The 22571-nt window shown below is 42.3% G+C and overlaps 1 protein-coding gene across 2 annotated transcripts in view; it reads right to left on the bottom strand.

The window, feature by feature from the left end:
• Entrep1 (endosomal transmembrane epsin interactor 1) overlaps positions 1-22571 on the bottom strand; it is a 58894-nt gene that overhangs the window by 16023 nt on the left and 20300 nt on the right. For both annotated transcript variants that reach the window (XM_060387679.1, XM_021648953.2), the window contains exon 3: positions 1587-1697. In XM_060387679.1, coding sequence (XP_060243662.1) covers positions 1587-1697 — 111 coding nt within the window. The remainder of the gene's footprint in view (positions 1-1586; positions 1698-22571) is intronic.

Genomic DNA, 22571 nt, shown 5'->3' on the forward strand with positions numbered 1-22571 from the left:
GTCACTGCTGTGCCTTTCTTATTATAGTAAGCATGTGCTTTCTGCTTCACCTGAAGACATTCACATCATATCAACTGGCCAGCTATTGATCGTCACTGTCACTTGAACAAAAAGCACTGATGCTTGTTTTAAGATTTGTGAAGAATGTGAGAAACAACAACAGGTTTTGTGGGTTCCTGGGGAACTTTCCTGATTGGGAAAGTTATGGATTTCACTGCAAGGCCTTGCTTGACCACAGTTTTACTAGTAATCAGTCAGCCTTCTTGGCTCATGCCCTCTTAATTTCTATAGGGTAGACTGCAGCGGGACAAAATTCCAAATAAGTAAGGTTTATTATGACCAGTTAAGAGTCTATGCCTGTTGTTTTGAGCTAAGTGAGACATTTATTACTAAAAGTCAGTTTTCTTTCTTTTTAAGGTTTAGATACCCAGACATTCCACTTTAGAGTAACATACAGAAAACAAAACAAAACAAAAACCTGACAGCGGGGCTTGGAAGACACGTTTATACACTCCGGGTCACATCAGCTTTATACACAATAGACAAACAGTGGCAACAACCCAAGAATCCATCCACAGATGACTTGGCAAAGTGCATCACGTGTGTAGGCAATGGAGTATTAGTCAGCCTTTAAAAGGAAGAGAATTCTGACACAGACTCTACCATGGCTACACCTCAAGGACCCACAGAGAGAGAAAACGCTGTGATGTTATTTATGTGAATCTCTCTAGAGTGCCTAAGCTGATAAAACAGACAGCGGAGTGACGGGATCTGGGGAGAGGGTGGCAGAGAGCCATGAAGAGCTCTGGGGACTGTCTGCACAGCAGTGTGGATGTGGATGACACTGCTAAACGACATGCACATAGAAAATGGCCAAAATGAATTGTTTTGTGAGCAATTCACCACAATTTATAAGGTTGGGTTGTTGTTTGTTTGAAACTAGGTCTCTCTATACTTAGCCTTGGCTGTCCTGGAACTCACTAGGTAGACCAGGCCGGCCTTGAACACCCAGGGATCTACCTGCCTCTGCCTCCTGAGTGCTGGGATTAAGGCGTGTACCACCATGCCTGCTCTATAAAACCTTTTTGAGGTCAAATTCTGTAAAGCCACAGCCTCTTATCCACGAGTGTGAGATCCAGAAAGCTCTTGATTACAGCCTTCTGTCCCAGACACCACCAGCATGCTACATAATAGATGGTCTACGCATCACGTTTCTCTTCCAAAATCAGAAAATCTCCAAATGCTGACACACCTGGCCTCTAAAGCTTTCAGATAAATGATCTCTGACCGGGATTCTTGTGATGCCCATCTTTGCCCTTCAGATGCAGGTAGACCTGTCCATCCATTGTAGAGACCAGATCCATCCATCCCCTATCTAGAGCCTTCATCACACTGCCGTGGTGCTGGTTTGGCACTGGCCACTTGCTACTCCAGCCAAGTGACAGACAACTGAGGAAGGTACTTAGCCGCAAGCTTCTCTTCGCTTACTTTGCCCACTTTTTTTTTTTTTCAACATGGAGATAGTTTGTATAATGGCACAGCAGCAAGGCTCTGCCCCAGGTACAGTAGTGCTGCGGGGAGCTTACCAGATCACATCTAGGCACGCTGGACACAAACTGGGCTCCTTGACAGCCCAGGATGAATCCTGCAAGATTTAAGAGGATGCAAACCACAGAGAGCAGCACGAAAAGATTTACCTGCAACGACAGAGAATGGGTGCTTAGAAAGGAGCAGGGCCAAACATGCAGATAACTGTGCGCAGATACATACTAAATACATACATTCAAGCCGGACATTATCTTTCAGGAGGAAATTTCAAGGGAAAAGTCAAATGTAAAAAGTCAAAACTTTAGGAAACAAAGCGATCATGGGTTTTATTTTTTTTTTTTTAGATTTTTTTTTCTCCTATTTCTAAGTGTTGTGAACTCTCAAGTCTTCCTATCCCTATTTTCTTTATCTCTGAAAATAGTTCCTCCTTTTTGATCCTTTATCTGTATCTTACATGAGGCTCCAGCTATTTCCTCCTTGGGTCATTCGGACTTTGCCTGAGCTTTGCCAAATCAGTAACTGTAGACAGGCAGATGTAGAGCCCAGGGGCCTACCTAGACCATAAAGAGCTGAGTCATCAACACCAGAAATAACAGTGTACAAATTAGAGCAAGAGTGAGGCTCTTGTTCCAGTACAAAACAGTTTAGGTTCTAAAGAATGTTCAATAATCTCCCATAAACTTTTTTTTTCCAAAATTAAAAATGGTATCACTTCAAATAGTTGAGGACTGACTGAAGAGAAGCAACACCAGCAGAGTCAGTATTTGCTCAGTACCAGTTAGAGATTAAACACGAATTTCAACTTGAGAACTGATTACTACAAAAATAATCTTGACAAAGACTTTGTCAAAAACAAAAGCAAACATAAAACATCAGCCAGTAGATATCAAGTATTTAAACCTGTCATTAATTTAGACAGCTGATAATGCCAGAGCTGGCTGGCAAATGAGTTTACACACAAAGTTCAACATACCAAAAATATTGTCCTTAGCTACTGTTCTTATTTCAAGTCAAGCCAGCAAGATTTCCCCAGACCCATTCTGTGAGTCAACAGTTAATGCCACAAGATGCCACTTTCCCTGGGGGAGGATGTGTGTGTGTCTATGTGACTGTGTGTGTCCTCTTCTTTTTGGCAGTAGGACTTGGCTTCCTTCCTTTCACTGTTTCTTTGCACACATGCTGTTGTCACATATTTGGGAAATCCTGCATCAGCTGCTGTGGTGACTGTCACAGGCTGGCACCCCCACTGACGTGAGCAGCATACAACAAGTGCCCTTTGCACTGTGTCATCCATGCCAATGCTTGTGGGGGAAAGAAGGATGTGAAACAGTCCGAGGGCGTAATGCAATCTTCCCACACGGCCTTCTCCACACTGCTAGTTGCTCTTTGAAGGGCTGTAGTGTCTGCAGTCTTCAGACACACTACCCAGCTATGCAAGCACTGTAACTTCAGAAAAGACCTAAATTTGGCTCTGAAAGTTTTCTTTTACGATAAGATAGCATGGGGGAAAAAATGTGACTATTGCCTGTATCTCCACCAGCACAATTACTAATCTTTACAACGAAAAACTAACACCATCACATAGAAAATGCATGAAGACCTATCATTCCAACACTGGACCCCAAAACTCTTCAGTAGAATCCTAATTTAGGCTCATCAAAAGACGCAATTAGTAAAATCAACAGGCATACCATAGACTAGGAGAAAATACTTTCATTCACATAAAATATTTTACACGTCCATTCCTTTATATACGTTTGCGCATATATGCAGATGTGTATATGTGCCCACATACATATGTACGAGGAGGCCAAAGACAACCTCTGTTGTCTGTCTTCAGGCACCATCCATCCTGCTTTTTGAGACGGTCTCTTTGACTGGCCCGTAAGCCCCAGAGATGGCCTGTCTCTGCCTCCTCATAGCTGGAATTACAGTACAACACCACAGCTAGTGTTTTTCTTTCTTTCTTCGTTTGTTTCTTTCTTTTTTTTCTTTTTTATACATGGGCACAGGGGCTTGAACTCAAGTCTAATGCTTCCAATGTGAGCCCTTTACCAGTTGCATTATCTGTCCAGCCCCATAGTAAGTATTTTCATGATAGATCAGGGAAACTACTTACCTCAGTAGTGAAAAGACAACCTAACTAAAGAATGTAGACGAAAGACCTAGTCAAACATTACACACACACACACACACACACACACGAGAGAGAGAGAGAGAGAGAGAGAGTAAGAGAGACGAGGAAGAGAGAGAGAGAAACATAAGAATGCAGAACGGCCAAGAAACACATGAAAAGGTGTTCAACATGATTAGGTATCTTGAATAGAAGTTAAGCCACAAAGAGACAATACTCCACTACATCTTAAATGGTTAAATTTTCAAAGCCAACAATTGCTAACTATTGCTGAGGGTGAGGAGCAGTTAGAGATTGTTATGTGAATAGAAAATAGTACCATCAGTTTAGAAAATAGTACCATCAGCTTCTTAAAAACTAAATATAAGCTTTCTATGTAGAAGTATCCCAAATAAGTCATGAAGAAACTTCACCCTCCCGTCTCTACTCCATAACTGTGAGTGCACAGGGCAACTTCCTTCCAAAAACATAGCATCCAAGAGGGAGGCAAGTAACTTCCCATCTGAGAAATCAACCACACCGCACCCACCAGGTGACATCGTGTCAGCGTCAGCACCACAGAACCTCAATAAGGTGGACCGGAAATAGTACTTTGCAACTGTGACCTCCCTCCTCTTCCTCCTCCTTCTCTTCCGCCTCTGCTCCAAACCCATACTAGCCTCCATCTTGTCCTGAGCACCAGGTCAGACTACCTCAGTCTTGCAAAATATATACTAAGCATCCCTCAAGTCTCTCTGTGTCATCCAAGGAAAAGAAGGAACCCTGAGAAGCCACGTCAGCCAAGAGGATACCTGGGCAGACCTGGCAGCTATGAGGTGTGGTGCTCTGAATGGGACCCCAGGGAATTGGGGGAATCTGGAGAGTGGGGTCTTTCACGGATAGTGTGGTATTACTGCTGATTCTAGCTTGTGACAAATAGGTCTTTTCCTATAGATAGATGCTAATAACAGGCAAGTCAGTTTATGGTCCTCTGTGCATGTTTTGAAAATCTAAACTGCAGCCAGACATAGTGGCACATGGCTTTAATCCCAGCCCTTGGAAGGCTGAGATAGGTGGATCACTGTGAGTTTGAGGCCAGCCTGGTCTACATAGTAGACCAGGACAGCCTGGTCTACCGGTCTCACGAGAGCTAGAGCTACATAGTGAGACCCTGTCTCAAACAAAAACCAAACAAACAAACAACCAAACAAACCCAAATCGAAACTGAGCTTCTCAAGCATTGTAAGATCTAAGATTTTTAGTTTTTATTTTTTTTTAAAAAAAGGCAACAAACTGAATATGTAGAAGTCTGTTTAAATGATGAATTACTTGAGCAATAGGAAGGAATGAGCTACAGATGCAAAAATAACGACAGAATGAAGGTCAAAGCCAAGATGCCCAGTAAAACAGATGTTGTGATTTCGTTTGCTCATGAGGAGATAAAATCAGGTGGATGATAGAAAACAGAGTGGCAATCTGAGGTGTAGGGAGCAAAGAGACACAACGAGCTTCTCAGGAGTCACAGAACTGCCCCACAGCTTGCCAGGGACAGAGGACATAACCCTCATCACAGCTCCCGGAGCACTTGCAGGCTGGGATTGTACTTCACAGCAATTGTTTGCATTCTTTGTAGGAAAGAGCCTGAAACAGATGCCACAGTGGGAGAGTAAGATCATGAAAAGGATGCCTGCGCATGGCATCCTCGTCATCCTTAAAACTCTAGTCCAGCTCTTTAAGGAGATGGTCACCCGAGTTACCCTAGTGCAGACCACAGCAACACAGACCAGGGGCTAAGGGGACTCCCCTTTCAGAGGCGGCATCATGTTCCACAGAACCGCTGGCTTATAAGGGGCACACAGGTGTCCCTGGTACCTTCAAGTTGGACACCTCTGGCTCTCTTCTGAGTGTGATGGTGTGGCCTTCAAGACCTGAATTTCCACCCTGACTTTCACCGATGTTGTACCGCCAACAAAAAAACACTAGGAAAATGTCAGCTGTTAGTGAAAAATGTCAGTATCACAAAAGCCACCTAGCAACACCCAGGAAGGGGAACTTTTTCTTATGTTTCTTATATTTCAATCATTCTTTTCCTTAGAAAAAAAAATATCAGTGCAAGTGACTTGAATTTATCTTTACAGAAAGCATATATAAGATTTTTCTTTATAGAAATACAAAAAAATGTTGGCCAGGATCCAGAATAAATTCAAGCTTGCCCATTTATTTGTTATAAAATCTTAGAAAGCCCTTGCAAGACTTACTTACGCTATTTGTTAAATTGGTCTTTGTCATTACCAATCTCAATATGTCAGTGTGGTATACAAATTTTCCTATCTTAATGTCCCCTGAAAAATACTGCACAGATACTTTTATTACTAAGAATAAAGAACAGAAAACTGGGCATAGTGGCAAACTTGCCTTTAATCCCAGCCCTTAGGAGGCAGATGAGGTAGCTCTCTGTGAGTTCAAGGCCAGCCTGATCTATACAGTAAGTTCTAGACCAGTCAGGGTTACATAATAAGACCCTGCCTCAAAATAAAGAAATAATCAAACAAACAAACATTCCCTTTTTGGGAGAGACAGCTTGTTGTTACAAAGTGAGTGTTTAGGGAGGATGCTTAACTCTCATTCAGAAGGGCAAACAGAATAGAGACCAGAAGCAGTTGAAGAGAGGGAACAGGATGGGAGCCTGCCATAGATGCCCTTCTGAAAGACTCCGCCCAGCAGGGGATCGAAGAAGATGCTAAGACTCACAGCCAAACCCAAACTTTGGGCAGAGCACAAGGAGTCCTAGGAAATAGTGGGGGAATAGAAGGATCCAGACTGGACTGGAGCTCCATAAGAAGACCAACAGAGCCAAGAAATCTGGGCCCATGGGGGCCCACAAAGACTGATGCACCAACCAAGGACTATGTATGAAGAGAAACTGGACCCTCTGCTTAGACAGAACCCTCAGTCTCCATGTGGGTCCTCCAGTAAGGGGAGCAGGGGGCTGTCTCTGACATGGACTCTGTTGCCTGCTTTTTGATCACTTCCCCCTTGTGGGGGCTCATTGCCAGGCCACAGAGGATGAGGATACAAGCAGTCCCGATGAGACTTGATAGGCTGGGGTCAGAAGGTAGAGGAGGAGAGCTCCCCCTTTCTGAGAAACAGAGAGGGGAAACAGGGGGAAGAGAGAGGAAGGGTGGAGCCAGGAGGAGACGAGGGAGGGAGCCACAATCAGGATGTGAAGTAAATAAGTTATAAAAAATAAATTTAAATTAAAAAAAAAAAAAAACAGTGAGTGAGTTTTACAGGAATTCCACTAGGCCTGGCGCCAGCCTTTCATTCTTTACTCTGTGACACACCTGAGCTCAAGTCACCTGGAAAGGACACTCAAGTGGTGAATGTGACCCACAGGTATGTTGTTTTCAAAGCACCTTCATTGGGCCTCACTGAACATGTGGCCATAGGCATCTGTGTGGAGCTCCTGTCTGTGTGCCTGGTCAGCTCCTTTCCCCAGCCTCCCTTGTCAGCAACACCTGTGGTTGCATTAAGGGATTTCATTGCCTTTGGCCTGTAGTTTGATTCAATCATGGAGAAGCCCTGACTGAAAAACCAGAGAGTGAAAAGCGATTAGGGGCGGGGGAGGCTGTGGAGCTGGTCTTCCGGCCCTTTCTCTTCATCTCTGGCCAGCTGTGTCCTCGATGGAGAGCCAAGGGCCCTCTCTGAGGCCCTGCCTGGGACGCTGGCTTTCAGCTGCTGACCACAACACCCCCAACCTCTCCTCAGGTTGAGAGAACAGTAACAGTCTGGTCCCCACAGCATGCATGAGTGCTTGGAACTGTCCCTTTCTTAACCTCATGTCATACTAAAATTACATTATCTGTTTTGTGCTTGGGGCCTGACATGCCTTCTCCACAACGTTTTCCTGTATTTGACCCTTGTTTTCCACTCTTTATGCTCAGACCCGTGCCCTCTCAAAGGGATCTTCACCCGTCCAGTGACACAAATTAGGCCAGTGAATTCCCCAGTGGCAGACTCATTCTGAAGAAACAGAGAGCCCAGGGTGGAAAGAGGAATGTTGGGCTGCGACTTGTATCTTAGACATCGAGATGCAGGGAGAGCCAAAATATCTCCATGAGATCCTTAAGGATGTGCAGTCCAAACTGCCGAGCGAGAATTCTCCTGGGGGAGCCTTTCGCGTATTCTCAACTAGTGTGAGCTGTGCCTTATGAATACTTATATCAAATGTTTTCATACAAAAGGTATTATTTTTTATTTTTGTATTTTGAATTCACCCCAGCTCAGAACTCTTGCAATTGAGATGTGATTTCAATCCAGGTTTTAACTAAGTGGCCCCAAAAAGAATACTGGCAGAGACTGAGGACTGGCTGAATGTCTTCCATAAACTTAACACATCATCATTAAATAATTGTCATTCTCTGTCCAGCGTAGTCTGAGACTGTTTTCGGCTTCCAGATGAAGAACAGAGGAACCCTGAGAACCAAGGTTCTGTTTCTCTCAGGAATGGCTAGAGCACTTTAGGGTGAAGCCCATGCACCAGGCAAGCCCCTCCCCTCCCCCCTGTGGAAATGCGGAAGGCAGGTCCAGTGAGGTACAGGCCCCGGCAGGCCAGAAGGCGGCTCCAGGCCAAGAGGATGCTGCCAGGAGTTGGTGCTGCTGGAAATTCAGTGGTGAATTTCCAGGAAGGAGGAGAGCCCTTCCTCCCCAAAAATAAATGATGAATTTCAGGTGGCCAAGATGGAAAGCTGATGGTATCACACAGCACATTGTACCTTTGTTTTGTGTAAAATCAAGGATTTTACCTTGAGCAGCAGGAGGGATTTCAAGGGTGAATGTGCTTGTTTCACTGGGATCGGGGGCCAGAGATATTTAATCAAGGCGTAGGGGTACAGTATCTCATTTACATGCAGTAGCATGGTCCTATCACAAGAAGGAGAACATAGCACTTGGTTATCCTATGGGTGGGGGAGAATCTGCAGGTACAGTTGAAGGTCATCGGTGAAGGCGAACACACCAAGACATCTTTTTAGCATATGGTGGGTACTCCAGGAATCCCCAGGTGCTTGCTAAACAGTTTTGGTTTGTTTTTTTTTTTTAAACCAGGAAAGGGTCCAGCCTGTAATCTTCCCTGAGGGCTATGTGATGCTCCTTACAAGATCTGGAATACTCAGATCAAGCATAGAGAGAACCCCACCGAGAAAAGGGAGTCTGCCATTAGAGATGGAGCACAGAGGCTATCTGGAAATGTCAGACTTCAATCTTACCCAACCAACTTCCACAAGTAACCATGCCCAACACAGCTTGTCATCGTTGAGTGTCTCTAAATTTCATCCTAGAAGTAGGATGACCTTTCCCTCTTGCCTAAGGATTTTTATATTGCTCTTTACTTCCCTACTACTCCAAGTTCAAGAAGGATTTACATTTCCTGTATGTGTCTAAATGATAAGTAGCTTCAGGAACTACAGGATGGGATAAGCTTAAAAGTTATTGTGTTTTTAAAATAAATTTAGAAATACTTTATTTTCATTTAATGTGTTCGAGTGTTTGCCTGCATGTATGTATGTGCACCATGTGTGTGCACTGCCCTCAGAGGTCAGAAGAGGGCATCAGACTTCCTAGAACCGAAGTTACAGTGGGTTGTTAGCTGCCATGCTAGCACTGGGAAAGCAACTCTGGTCCTTTTCAAGAGCAGCAAGTGTTCTTAACTGCTCAGCTATCTCTCTATCCAGCCTCAAAATGACTAACTTTAACATGGTGAGCTGAGAGTATTTTAGCATATTAGTTCCTGAAAAAAAATAAAATAAAAACGGAATCTTTAAATACAGAAATTTAAAAGACAGGTAGGAAAGGAAAAACATAAAGCTTTGGGAGGTGGAATTGATTTGGGATCCTGAGGGACTGGATTAAACAACACCAACAAGGAAAAGATGAGCAACAGGATTTACTCACTAGAATGCCAGATACTCAGAAATGGCCAGCCATCAGATCCCTCTGAATATAGAAGTTTAAAATGAAAATTGATTGAACCTATTGAGGAGTCCATTATAAAATAAAATAAGCATGGTAAAATACTATTGGCCTTTAAACACAGCTATGATTCAGTAATTCCACAAGGAGTCCCCAATGTAGTCAAGTCCAGCAATGACCACAAACAGGCCACTGGTACAAGTGACAATATGGATGATCTCAGCAATGTCCAAGTGAGAAAAAAACATATGCTTTATGCTTCCATATATGTAAAGTTCTAGAACATGAAAAACTAAGGAAGAAAGAAGGAAGAAGGGAGGAATGGAGGGATGGAGAGATGGAGGGAGCAAGGGAAAGAAAGAAAAGTGGGCAGACAATATTATATGCCCAGGAATCAATAAGCTCATATTGGTTAAATAGTCAAATACTGCATGTGACAACTGAAAAGTTCTGACACCAGAAAAGAAACAATAAAACCTAAGTAGTCCACTTCTGCCTGTGCACCTAAAACCAAGCCATGAATGATCACATAGTGACTGACTATTTCCCAAATGTTCCCTCCGGTTACTGGTTTTCTGGGAGAGTTTAGCAGGTAAGCCAGTAGAGAAAGAGGGAAATAAATGTGATTGAAATAGTGAGTGTTTCTGGGGAGAACTGTTACAGCATTCAAATAAACTACAAAGCACCAAGAACAAGTTGCAGTGTAGATGCAGCTCCTTTCCAAAGTCACCCACCTGACGTCTCAGAGTTTGGAAGAGCTTAGAGGACCCAGTGTGGAATCAGCGGTTCTTGTGCCTATTTTTATTCATGTTTTTAAACACAAAAGACTGAAGTTATTCCAGTTGTCCAAATGTCATCAGCTACAGCCATATTACAAGAGAGACAACAATATTACTGGTAAACAATGTGAGACAATGTTTCCGGTAACAATGTGAGCCACCACTGATGAAGTGAGTATTTTGCCTCCCAGAATGCAACCTGAGCCAGGTCAAGCCTACAGATTTAAAAGCCAGAAACTTAGCAAAGCTCAATGAGATGCCTTTCCTTTATAAATATACCCTAAGGCATTTAAAGATGAAATGGAAATGCTGCACTTTACTTCAAGGCCATCCAGAGGCCAATGAGGAGGGAAGTCATTAGGAATCACCATGACATCATTTTGGGCAAGTGTTGGTTACTGTAGCTCAACTAAACATGGGGGCTTACTAGGTTTCTCTCTACTTGCAATATGTTTGAAAGTCTCCATAACCAAAGAGAGAGAGAGAATGAAGGACAAGGAAGAGAAAGTTGGCTCAGTTTGATTCCCAAAAACCCATGTAAAAAGCCAGGTGTGGTGGTATAAATCTTTATTTCTATTCTCTGTGTTTCTATGAGATGAGAGACAGAGGCAGGAAAATCAACCCAGGAAGTGCATGAGCCAGCTGACCTAGGGGAAAGCAGCAGAAACAAGAGAGATTCCCCTTTCAGCAAGGTGGAATGTGAGAGCTGACTCTAGAACACTGTTCTCTGATCTCCATATGTGACACAAACTCATGTCACGGTATACACATATACACATACTTTTTATAGTAAATGTACATAGTCTTTCTTTTATTTTTAGGTGTATTTATGTGATTATTTTATATGTATGAGTATCTTGCCTGCATATGTGTGTGCCATGTGCTTGTCTGCTGCCTTCCAGGGTCAGAAGAGGACACCAGACACCCTAGAACCAGAGCTACAGACACAATGTGGGTCATGAAATAGAACCTAGGTCCTCTGCAAGGGAAACAAGTGCTTCAGCAAAATGATATAATTTTTTTATTGGTTGTCTTAGTTTGGGTCACTATTGCTGTGATGAAAGACCATGACCAAGGCAACTTGTGGAGAAAGGGGTTTATTTGGCTTACACTGCCCCATGATTGTTCATAACCAAAAGAAGTCAGGACAGGAAATCAAACAGGTCAGAAACCCAGAGGCAGAAGCCGATGCAGAGGCTATGGAGGGGTGCTGCTTACTGCCTTGCTCCCTCTGCTTGTTCAGCTTGCTTGTTTCTAGAACCCAGGACCACCAGCCCGGTGCTGGCAGTATCCACAATCGGCTGATTCTTACCCTGTTGATCACCAATTAAGAAAATGTCCTTACAGGCTTGTCTATAGCCACATCTCCTGGTTGCATTTTCTCAACCAAGGTTCCCTTCTCTCAGATGACTCTAGGCTGTATCAAGTTGACATAGAAATAGCCAACCCAGGAATCTAAACTTCAGACCCCCAGAAAATTTCTGTTTCAAAGTTAGTAATGGAGAATGTTAATATTTAAAGTATCAGATGTGCTTTTGTGTGTTTTTTTAAAAAAAATATTTTATTGGTAGCACAAAAAGTCTCAGGTTTCCTACAGCATTCCATGCATAGTTACTGCTATCATTTCTTTAATCTGTGGTTGGCTCCCTTTCTGGAACTGAAGTGACAATTGTTTACATGTCTACAGGTGAAGGGAAACAGCACTACTCACGCAGAAAACATATTTCTCAGATAATAAAAATATATTAATGTGTCTCATATATATATATATATCTTTCTTAAAAGACAGATGAAAGTGTGAGCATGCATCAAACAAGAACAGCTGATGTGAGAATATTTGGTGATCAAAAATTGTTAGTTATTCCACAAAAGTATTATTATAAAATAAATGCTACTATTGAATGGTAGAAATAAAACTCAAGAAAACACCTAGAAGGTAAATTAAGAGCTGAAAAGGGGCTGGAGCAGGCTCAGTAGTTAAGAGTGCATGCTGGGGGCAAAGCCAAGATGGCGACTAGCACGCACAGTTTCTGAGCTGTGGAAGAGCTGACTGCCTGAGTTGGTGAGTGGAAGGACCTCTGAAGCCAGGAAAACAAAGGCGAGGCTTTCTAAACAACAGGGAACATCGCATGAGGTGAGATTCTCAGCTCAGACCTAACTGCCTGGGGTCTGCAACGGATGAGGCAGAACTCCCAGCCCCTTAGCAGCAACTGCCAATGGTACCAGTCTCGGAGTCCCAGACCCGGGGCACCATCCTCCCAGGGTCCCAGGTCTGCTAGCTGCCATACTGGCTCCAAAGGGTCACTCAGCCACTGACTGAATGGCCCACACAATCCCTCAGTGACATATAATATGCTATATACCCACCAAACAGACCTGCCATACAAGCTAGGCACACCAGGCGCTGGGCCTCCCAGGCTTAGAGAGCACAGTGGAGAGCCCCCAGGACTTCCCAGAAAGCATCTGGACTGGAAACCCAGTCTCCAGCTGCAGCAGGACTTCCTAACCTGGCTGCGCAAACTGCTGGCGGAGCACATCAGTCCTTCAGCATAAGACCAACCAGGGCCAAACCAGAGAGCAGAGAGCCCAGATCCCTGCTGATGTGACCTGCTTGAGTGAGTGCACCCTTGAGTATCTGCAGAGCCCCAGATCCAGGATCATACTAAAACAGAAGCCAGGCATAAGACCCCTCTCACCCACATACCCACTGTGGGAAACAGAGGGTCACTTGGGACATTGAAGCCCCTGCTCTGCGGGTCCAATGGAGGAGTTAAGGCAGTTAATGCCAGAAATTGCACGGCGATCATCACTAGAGCCTGCTACATATACAGTGCAGAGCCCCTCCCACACACTCAAGGGTTCAACATCATCTATCACTCTGTTTCTTGAGACACACCTCCACACACACACAAACACACACACACACACACACACGTGCGCCTGCATTTGCCCCTTTTGCACCCTTGTACTTTCCTCCCACAGGTACAGCTAGTCCACCAATGCACACGCTGAGGCCATGGGACCTCTCTCAGCTTCCTGAAGAACTCTCCAGATGCCAGAGAGAGACAGTACCAGTCTGAACTACAGAATCCAAAAACAAACAGGAGAAGGTTTCAGATAAGCCAATGGCCAGGGGTAGGTGAAAGAACACATCCAACATAAATCAAGACATCATGACTTCACCAGCAACCCCCAAAATTGACAGATACTCCAATTCATCGGAAACACAGGAAAATGACTTTAAAGCTATGCTTACCCAATTATTTGAGACTCATAAAGAGGAAACAAACGATTCTCTCAGAGCAATAGCCATACAAATTCAGTCAGTTAAAGAGGAAATGAACAAATCTATCAAAGATTTGGCCAGTCAATTGGAGGTAAAGAAAGAGGAAATGGACAAAATTCTTAAAGAAAGACAGGCAAACATAGCCAAACAAATACAGGCACAAGTAGAGATACAATTAGTGGCATATAGAGAGAAAATGAACAAAAAAATAGAGATCATCATAGAGAGACAGGAATCCACATTCAAACAGATGAAGGAAATGGTGTGAGACATGAAAACAGAATTAGAATCAATAAAGAAAACACAAACTGAGAAAACCCTTGAGCTGGAGAACTTGGAGAAAAGATCAGGAACCACAAAGGTAAGCATCACCAACAGAATACAAGAGATGGAAGAGAGACTATCTGGAGCTGAAGACACACTCACAGAAATTGATACTTCTCTCAAAGAAAAAGTAAAATCAGAAAAGTCCCAAACACAAAATATCCAAGAAATCAAGGACGCCATGAAAAGACAAAATCTAAGAATAATAGGAATTGATGAAAAAGAAGACTCCAGGCTCCAAGGTGCAGAAAATATTTTCAAGAAAATCATAGAAGAAAACTTTCCCAACTTAAAGAGATGTCCATAAATATACAAGAGGCCTACAGAACACCAAATAGACTAGACCAGGAAAGAAACACATCACATCACATCATAGTCAAAACACTAAATCTACAGAACAAAGAAAAGATATTAAAAGCAGCAAGGGAAAAAGGCCAAGTAACATATGAAGGTAGACCTATCAGAATCACACTGGACTCCTCATCAGAAACTATGAAAGCCAGAAGGGCCTGGGCAGGGGTCATGCAAACTTTAAGAGGCCACAAATGTCAACCCAGACTACTATACCCTGCAAAGCTTTCAATTAACATCGATGGAGAAAACAAAACATTCCATGACAAAACTAAATTTATGCAATATCTACACAGCAAACCAGCCCTACAGAAGATACTAGAAGGAAAACTCCAATCCAATGAAAACAACTTCACCCAAGAAAACATAGCATACAGATAATATCCCAACAAAAATTAAAAGAAAACAAGCAATGAAACACAGTAAGACCACCGACTCCAATATAAAAGGAACTAACGTTCATTGGTCACTATTATCTATCAACATCAATGGACTCAACTCTCCAATAAAAAGACACAGACTAACAGAATGGGTGCAGAAACAGGATCCAACATTCTTCTGCATCCAAGAAACGCACCTCTGCAACAAAGATAAACACTAACTCAGAGTAAAGGGCTGGAAAAATGTCTTTCAAGCAAACGGACCCAGAAAACAAGCTGGAGTAGCTATCCTAATATCTAATAAAATAGACTTTCAACCAAAATTAATCAAAAAAGATGAGGAGGGACACTACATTCTCATCAAAGGAAAAATCCACTAAGAGGACATCACAATTCTGAACATCTAAGCCCCAAATACAAGAGCACCTACATTCATAAAGGAAACATTACTAAAATGTAAATCACACATCGATCCCAATACCTTGATAGTGGGAGACTTCAACACCCCACTTTCACCAAGGGACAGATCATCTAGACAGAAGCCTAATAAGGAAATAAAGGCACTTAGGGAGGTCCTAAATCAAATGGACCTAATAGATGTTTACAGAACTTTCCACCCAAACTCAAAAGAGTATACTTTCTTTTCAGCACCTCATGGAACCTTCTCCAAAATAGACCATATAGTTGGTAACAAAGGAAGCCTCAACAGATACAAGAGGATTGAAATAATCCCCTGTATTCTATCTGACCATCGTGGACTAAAGCTGCACCTCAACAACAATGGAATTAGAAAAAAGCCTACAAATACATGGAAACTGAACAACTTGCTGCTCAATGATAGCTGGGTTAAGGAAGAAATAAATTAAAGATTTCCTTGAATTCAATGAAAATGAAGGTACAACATACCCTAATTTATGTGACACAATGAAAGCAGTGCTCAGAGGAAAATTCATAGCACTAAGTGTCTTCAAGAAGAAATTTGTGACATCTCATACAAGCAACTTAATGGCCCAACTGAAAGGCTTAGAGAAAAAAGAAGCAAATACACCCAAGAGGAGCAGACGGCTGGAAATAATCAAAATCTGAGCTGAAATCAATCAATTAGAAGCAAATAAAACTATTCAAAGAATCAATGAAACCAAGAGCTGGTTCTTTGAGAAAATCAACAAGATACACAAACCTTTAGCCAAACTAACTAAAAGGCAGAGAGAAACTATTCAAATCAGCAAAATCAGAAATGAAAAGGGGGACATAACTACAGACACTGAGGAAATCCAAACAATCTTTAGGTCATACTACAAAAACCTATATGCCACAAAATTCAAAAATCTAAAAGAAATGGACAATTTTCTTGATAGATTCCATCTACCAAAATTAAGTCAAGATCAGGTAGAAAGACTGAATAGTCCTATATCCCCCAAGGAAATAGAAGCACTCATCAACAGTCTCCCTTCCAAAAAAAGCCCTGGGCCAGATGGATTCAGTGCAGAATTCTACCAGACCTTCAAAGAAGTGCTAACTCCAATTCTCTCCAAACTATTCCACAAAATAGAAACAGAAGGAACACTACCAAACTCATTCTATGAAGCCAGTCACCTTGATACCTAAACCACACAAAGACCCAACAAAAAAAGAGAACTTCAGACCTATCTCTCTTATGAACATTGATGCAAAAATACTCAATAAAATACTTGCAAACCGAATCCAAGAACACGTCAAAGATATCATCCACCATGACCAAGTAGGCTTCAACCCAGGCATGCAAGGATGATTCAACATACAGAAATCCATCAATGTAATACACCACATAAACAAACTGAAGGAGAAAAACCACATGATCATCCAACAAGCTCTGACCTCCACAGACACCTGCACTCACAGGGCACACATGAACTCACAAAGGCACACACACAGAAGTAAAAATGTCTTTTAATGAAAGTAAATCTTCATGACCTTGGCTGACATAAGAACTTCTTAGGACTAGCAATACAGAGAACAAAATTTAAAAATGGATAAACTAAACTCACTAAAATTAAAAAAAAAAAACAACATTGCTCTTGAAAGAGCATCACCAAGAAAATCAAATGACAACCCATAGACCTACAAAAATTTTGCAAATCTGATAATGTCACAATAAAGAAAACAATCCACTTTTTAAGTAAGGAATATGAACAAGCATTTACTGCCACCACCACCCCAAAAAATATAGAAGTGGCAAAAAACACATGAAAAGATGCTTAGAATGAACTGAAAAGGGAAGGATGCCTAGGATCAAAAAGACAGCCAGCTGACCAATGGAGGTGCACACCTTTAATCCCAGCAATCAGGAGGCAAGGGCAGGAGGATCTCTACAAGTTTGAGGCCAGTCTGGTCTACAGAGCTACTTAGTAGGACATCCAAGGCTACACACACACACACAAAAAAAAAAACCTGTCTTGAAAAACAAACAAACAACAAAAACAAAAAGACACTCAGTGCAGGGAGAGAGAGGCATGTTCGCAGATTCTCAAAAAGTTAGCATGGGGTTACTACACAACCCAGCAATTCCATTCCATGTCGTGTGCTTTAGAGGATTGGAAATATGTCTAAAAAAAAAGAGAGAGAAGAAGAAGAAGAAGCAGAAGTTCAAGTTTACCCTCAGCTGCACAGAAAGTTCAAGCCAGCCTTAGCTACATGATCAATTAATAAAGAAAATAAATAATAAAGAATATAGTAAATGAAGAAAGAAAGGAAGAAAGAAAGAAAATAAAAATAGCATACACTATCAATCACAGCAGGATTGTTCTGTTGCTTTTATATTACTATGACAGAACACCTGGCACAGACAAGCTGGTGGGGCTTACAGGGCTCAGAGTTTCGACAGCAAGATAGAATAGTGTGACTGCAGAAGCAGTGACAGAGACTACTCATGTCACAACGAAGAGGAGGCAGCAGAGATGGGATGACACAAGACACATCCTCTAAAGACACACTCGTTACAACTCATTTCTTTTAAAGTTTCCAGAGCCACCTCCAGGTGAGGACCCAAACCCCCAAGAACAAGCCATTTTCAGAAGCGCCTCATAGCCAGACGGTATCACCCAAAATAGTCAAAAGTAGGAATGTCCATCAACAAATGCATAAATAAGCAAAATGCATTATAATCACACAATGGAATATTATTCAGCAATTTTTGTAAAAAGTACCGACAGGTTAGAACAGACGAACCTTCAAGATGGTGTGCTAAGGGGCTGCCAGGTGAAAGCCATCAGTCAAAAAAAAAAAAAAAAAAAAAAAGAATCTCGTGTCATGTGATTATATTTGCCTGAAATATCCATAGTAAACAAATCTCGAGACAGGGAGAGTATTAGTGGTTTCGTAGGACTGAAAGTACAACAGGAAAATGGGAAGTGAGTTCTAAAGGGCACATTGTTTTTTACAGGGTGACAGCAACTGAAAGCAGTGATATTTACACATGCCTGCACAAGCCACTTGAGAATTTTAGACAAGTAAAATGTATGTATGTCAACTGTAGCATAGTAAGTCCATATTTAAGAGAAAGAATAAGGAATTAGGTACATATCTGAGGTGAGATGTTTTGTTTTGTTTTATTTTGTTTTGTTTTGTTCACACAAGAATGCAAAGAGTCACTTAGAACCTCTCGGGAAACAGAACGCTACACATCAAACCTGTGGTGAGCCCCACAGGCTCAGGTAGTCCCCTGTTTTGTAGTGGTGCTTGAATATCACTTGAGTCCTTGAGTCTATAGCCTGACCCCACTTCTAGTTCACCCTTCGTGTTGGTTAAAGATGCGATCTCTATGCTTCCTGTTCCTGCTGCCATACTTGCTGCTTCCTGCCATGCCTCTTTGCCACGGTAGATCTTATCTGTCTGGAACCATGAGCCAAAATAAACTCCCTCTTCCTTGCGTTTCCTTTAGTCACGGTGTTTTATCAGAACAAGAGAGAAGTAACTCAGAAAAAGAGAAGTCGTGGTCTAAAGCAGAAACCAATGAAAATATGACATCTGCTGAGTCAAGAATAGACAAGAACGGGGAGGCATTTGGCTTGGCTGCTCAAAATACCGCTCCCCCGAGTGACATGGGGTTGCATCTCCTGCTCCCTACCCATCATGCTCCCAGTGTCACAGAAAGCAATGTGTACAAATGGGGCTCTTGAGAAACAGGTCACTGTACTTTCCCAGTGTTAGTCGAGGCTGCTCTGTAGGCTTGCCACTCCTCATCCCTTAAGATGAAATTCAAGGCGAGGCCCTTGACTTCTTTTCCAGTGTGAGATAAAAAAATGTGCTCTGTTCACTCCACTTCATAACTAAAATTCAGTTGTTAAAATGCCCATACTTGTGTCCTAGTGAGAGCTTGGAACTCCATTTGAATTTTGGCATGACTCCCTGTCCCTGGCCTCTTTCCTGTAGGGACCAAGCACAGCACAGGGCAACTTCAGTGTCCTATTTCCTATGTTTCATGTCTACCTCTCAGCTTGCCGTCTGGCTGGAGCCATGACTGCTAATGTCTCGTTATTAATAATCTAAGGATTAGCATCAATCTTAGCATTCCTGTGAAGCCTCCACCGATGAAGCCACCACTGGCTCCCCTGGGACACCTATTGCTGAGCCACGGTTCGTGGCCTGGCACCAGTAGAGCAAGCCCAGTCTCTTTCCCTGTGGTCTCCCCACTCCTCAGGGCCAACACTCCTGCAGGTCCAGCCAGCCAGCTAAAAGCATTTAGCTAGAGCCTGGTCTGTGAGTATGCTAGCTGTTTCCCTACTGAGGCCGTGGGACATTCCAACCAGCCTTTTTAGGCACAACACTGGCACAGTCAAACACCAAGGGACCCATATCAGGTCTCCAAGTGCTTATCTATAAGTACCCTCTGGGGGGGGGGGGAGCTCATAATGCCACCACAATGCAGTAACTTTCTCCAAAACATTTATCTCTTTAAGCCCTAATCTTTTTATAGGCCATGGGGACAGAGATCAACTAAGGGCTGCAAAACAGGTTTTCAGTAATAGCTTTGCAAGCCCTGCTGAGATCATCTAAGGCGCTCTAGGCTGCAGGAGCAACTAGAATCTCTCCTATGGAGGCCTCAGGTGAATGTGAACAAAGAATCTGCTTCTAACTCCTAAGAGAATACCATTCAGACTGCACGTGCGCACACACACACACTGCACACACCATAGCTGGATTTCTCTGTAGTAGCAATGGCAACTGGCAAAATCTGGACGCTGTAACGAATTTAAAAGCAAAATGTCAAGACTATGATAGTACAATGGTAATGTTATTATCAAAAACAGGGGGATGGAAGGAAGAAAGGAGGGAGAAATGGCTAATTTCTTCTCATAAAAAATTAGTCAAGGATCTGTCTGGAGAGATGGCTCAGAGGCTAAGAGCACTGACTGTTCTTCCAAAGGTCCTGAGTTCAATTCCCAGGAACCACATGGTGGCTCACAACCATCTATAATGTGATCTAGTGCCCTTTCTGGCCTGCAGGCATACATGGGGGCAGAATAGTATATAAATAATAAACAAAATAAATCTTTAAAAAATACAGTCAAAAGATACTTTGCAAAGCTAAGGAACTATGTAAAACATAGAAGCTTAGAGTATAATTTACTATTATAAATTCACCAATAGAAGAACTAAAAACCATTTTAGAAAGTAGGAGAGGAGGAAATGTGGATTAGCACAAAGCAAAGAGTTTGCAATACTTAATTGAGGGACACATCATCAGAGTGCTAGAAAAAAATATATACACAGCCCTAGCTTTTATTTTTTTAAAGAATAAGATAACTAATGAGTTCTTTTATTGATAAACAAAGTAGATTCTCCCCTTGTATTTGTTACTTTTCTTATTCCTGTGTATCTTAGATTGATTTCCATTACTGTGATAAAGACCATTACCAAAAAGCAACTTGGAGCAGAGAAGGGTTATTTCGCTTACATGTTCCTGATCACAGGCCATCACCGCGGAGATGAGGTAAGAACCCAAAGCCAGAGAAGCAGATAGGCTAACTGCAGATCTTCATCTCTCCCTCTAAATCCAATCCCCCAGTCTCATCCTCAGCTCTGTAGCAGACCACCTGCTGTGGCCTCTCCTCACTCTCTGTCCTCATTGCGGAGGGACTAAGCAGATCCTGGTGGAAGACCTTGCCTCGCTCCCTCCTGTGGACCCACTCACTGCCCTCCTCTCCTAGCCCACTCCCACTTCTAAGTGTCAGCTCCCAATACTTAGAAATACATTTTACCTAGAACCCCCAGTAGTCACACCTATCAGGATCTCAGAAGAACTTTCTACCAGGAAACACACAGCTACCTTACTCTCCACACCCTTCTAAGAACCAAAGAGGGTGGAAGAACCCAAGAAACAAAACAACCACACAGCAAAGGCAAGAACAGACATCAGCACCTAGAATTATAATTTCCTCAAACCCAGATGCAAATGTCAGTGTAAAAACACAATCAATAACAGCCAGGACAGTATGTCACCACTAGAGTCCAGCAACCCACTGCAGCAGTGTCGCGCGCAGCCTTTGCCGATAAGGATGACGCGGCAACAGAGGATTTGTCCAGCAGCAGTTTTATTGTGAAGCTCTTGAAAGTAGATGGAGAAGGACCCCAAACCCTGTGCGTGCTCTGCTTAAATAGCCAGCAGGGTGACTTGCTCGTCTGTGATTGGTGCTTTACACAAAACCCAATTAGCATGTGTTCTCCAATAGGGAGAACAACCAAACCTACATTAGCATAAAGTGGCGCATGCGTACATCGCAAGACAACGTTTGGCAAGAAGAACCAGGAAGCAGGAAACCGGCGCCATCTTGTAATGGCGGGAGCGGCTCCCGACACAGCAGGCCTTGAGTATTGCAGCATTGCTAAATCACAGGAAAAAGACCTTAAAATGGCCTTTATGAATATTATAGAGGTCCTTAAGGAAGAAATTAATAAATCTCTTTTTAAAAATCTATGAAAACATTAACAATGAATGGAAATGAGTAAAATAGTTCAAGACCTGAAAGTGGAAATAGAATCAATAAAGAAAACCCAAATAAGAAAAATATGGAAATGAAAAATTTAGGAACTTGAAAAGGAACCTCAGAGGCAAGCCTCACCAACAGAATAAAAGAGATAGAAAAAAGCAAAATCTCAAGTATTGAAGACAAAGTAGAAGAAATAGGTGCCTCGGTTAAAAAAAAAAAGGCACAAAATATCCAGGAAATCTGGGACACTATGACAAGACCAAATGAAAGAATAATAAGAAATAGAGGAAAAAGAAGAAACCCAAGTCAAAGGCACAGAAAATGTTTTCAACAAAATCATAGAAGAAAATTTCTCTAACCTAAAGAAGAAGGTGCCTATCAAGGTACAAGAAGCATACAGAACACCAAGTAGACTGGACCAGAAAAGAAATTCTTCACAACACATAATAATCAAAACACTAAACATACAGAACAAAGAAAAATAATAAAAGCTACAAGAGAAAAAGACCACATGAAAGAATATAACTGCTTCTCAGTACCTCATTAAGTTTTCTCCAAAACTGACCACATACTCAAACACAAAGCAAGTCTCAACAGAAAACTGAAATAACATTCTGCACCCTGCCTGACACCATGGAATAAACAATAACAGAAAGCTTACAAACTCACAAAAACTTAATAACTCACTATGAAACAAACTGACAAACAAAAACTACACAATCATCTTGTTAGCTGCAGAAAAAAGCCTTTGACAAAAATCCAGTATGATACCCTTCATAATAAAAAGTCCTGGAGAGAGACTAAGGATACAAGAGACATATCTGAATAAAACAAAGACAGCAAGCCCATAGC

This window comes from Meriones unguiculatus, chromosome 1, assembly GCF_030254825.1.
Source record: "Meriones unguiculatus strain TT.TT164.6M chromosome 1, Bangor_MerUng_6.1, whole genome shotgun sequence".
In the NCBI taxonomy this organism is placed as follows: Eukaryota; Metazoa; Chordata; class Mammalia; order Rodentia; family Muridae; genus Meriones; species Meriones unguiculatus.